General features: G+C 31.7%; 1 protein-coding gene across 1 annotated transcript in view; it reads left to right on the top strand.

Annotated features, from left to right (window-relative positions):
- The first annotated feature begins 351 nt into the window (after nucleotides 1-351).
- LOC122249983 (uncharacterized) overlaps nucleotides 352-2,500 on the top strand; it is a 136,182-nt gene continuing 134,033 nt past the window's right edge. Inside the window, exon 1 of the mRNA XM_043011219.2 lies at nucleotides 352-1,009. Within this exon, the coding sequence (XP_042867153.2) occupies nucleotides 863-1,009 (147 nt within the window). The 5' untranslated portion in view covers nucleotides 352-862. The remainder of the gene's footprint in view (nucleotides 1,010-2,500) is intronic.

Genomic DNA, 2,500 nt, shown 5'->3' with positions numbered 1-2,500 from the left:
GATATAGGTCTTATTGTGATGTTCCGTGTGCCTTTTCTGTTTGCTATTCTAAATGGGCGAACTAAGGATAATATTGTTTAGATGATATGAAATGTAATTTAATTATTTATTTGTCAGTGACGCAATTTTTGCAGTAGATTGCAGACCATCAAATGAAAACGTATCACACCTTCATCAAAAGATAAAATTCAAAGGCCTACGTATAACTATCCGTCCCCCCCCAAAAAAAAAAAAAAGTGAAAAATCAAACCATAAAACAATCATTATCAAACGAATGTGAACGCTCGCCGTACGACAGTTTTTCCTCCCGTGGCTGCTGAGGAACTGCGCTGCCGGCACCATGTGTACGTCAGTGGGGACCCTCAAAGCCTGGCGGCGAGGAGGGCGGATGGCATGTGTACCAGTATCATGGACGCTCACCTCATGTGCACACGCGGATTGATGTTGCGCTAGACTTGCAATTGCATTTTGAGGATCTTTTATGCTGAGGGTGTTGTGACTTACTTGTGAAGGCTTTTGTCTTTGAGACGGAGTGATTTGCTGTTTCGTTTTTTGTTTCTGATTTCTCACTCTCTAAAAGTCTTCACGAGTGTCATGTGTTTTGCTTTAAGAAAGAGCGCTTGTTTGCAACATTGAGATCTGTTGCAGTGTAATGATAGAAAAATTGTTTTCACACTGGAGTGAATCAGAGTTGTCGTATACTCATCTGATTAAAAGGATTTACTCAACTATTTTGCAATTGTGTGCATTACTGACATTGCAAACCAATTGCACATATTGCACCACCACTAATATTGCAATTTAAACCGCCCAGTCCTTTAGTGCGTCCTTTGAAAACCAATAGAAGCAAAAAGGCGCAAAGATGTCGCTTCCCACAAGACACCAGCGAGAGAACAAGCGGATGCCCGTGGCACTCCTGTTGGCACTGTTGTCAGGGTTGGCACAGAGCTCTTCCAACATCAGCAACAGCATCACCGTGGCATCATGCCGTGCGGCGTGCCTACATGTGGTGAGTGTTGAGCTGTCATGACAGGATAGCCCATTGCAATGGTTATCCTGCAGCGACTGTTGACAACCTGTCATTTTACCGTGACAGCATGTTATGTAACCATGACAACCGGTAATGTGATGTTACAAGGGGATATGTTGTACCCTGACAGCATATTATGGGACAATGACAACTCGCTTTGTTAACTGTGACAGTTGAATCTACAAAAATATTTTTCATTTGGGAAAACATGGTGTTAGCTAAATGCTAGTGATAGTAATTCATACTTGTGGAAGTTAATGCTAGTTGAGGTGCGGTAGTCATGCAATTTACAATATTGTGTTAATATAATTTCATTATCATTATTATCGATTTTTTTTGTTGATTATTTCGATCCTTGTTATAGAGAGTGATGTTGATTTTGCTGTTGCAACGTAAGGGTTATTTATTGTTGCAAAATTTGTGGTCTTGATGCCAACAGGGTCATTTATCATAAGGGTGAGGATGATAAGATAGTGATCTTCGTAATCACAATTATTTGTATTACTATTATTTATGCCATTATTGATATCATCATTGCAGTTATTATTGTTATGAATATTACTGTGATTGTTGTTGATATTATTATTTGTTTGTTTGTTTGTAATTATTATTTTTTATTTCTATTATTATTATTATTATTATTATTATTATCATCATTGTTAATATCATAATGATATGAATCATTATTATCATCATTATCGTTATTATTATTATTATTATTATTATTATTATTATCATTGTCATTATTATTATTATCATTATCATTATTATCATTATTATTATCACTATTGTAGTTGTTCTTGCTATTGTCATTGCTGTTGTTATTGATATAATTATTATTATTATCAGCTATTGTTATTATTATCATTATCGTTATTACTATTACTATTATATTATGATTGTTTTTTTTGTCATTATTATTATACTTATTATTTTTATTATTGTTATTATTAATTTAATTTAATCTATTAATCTCATTCCCACTATTATGTTATTATCAGCATCATCATTATTATTCATATTCTTATTCTTGTAGTTGTTATACTATTTTTTTTATTATGATTTGCATTATTATTATCATCATCATTTGTATCATCATTGTTGTTATTGAGATTGGTATTTCAGTTGTAATGTAATCATTAACGACATCATTGTAATCATCACCTTCATCATCATCATGATTGTTGCCATTGTTATCCTTGTCATTTGGTATTAGTAATATAATTAGTGTTGTTATTATTGTTTTTATTATTTTTGTTATTATTATTAGTGTTATTATTATTGTCGTTATTATTAATATTATTATTACTATTATCATTATTATTATTATTATTATTATTATTATTATTATTAGTGTTATCATTATTGTTGTTCTCTTTATTATTATTATTATCATCATCATCATCATTATTGTTGTTGCTGTTATTATTTATTATTGTTATTATCATTATTATTACTGTTATCATCATT

Source organism: Penaeus japonicus, unplaced genomic scaffold, assembly GCF_977035675.1.
Source record: "Penaeus japonicus unplaced genomic scaffold, GWHDUDI00000001_assembly GWHDUDI00000016, whole genome shotgun sequence".
Lineage (NCBI taxonomy): Eukaryota > Metazoa > Arthropoda > Malacostraca > Decapoda > Penaeidae > Penaeus > Penaeus japonicus.
This window is presented reverse-complemented; position numbering and strand designations above follow the sequence as displayed.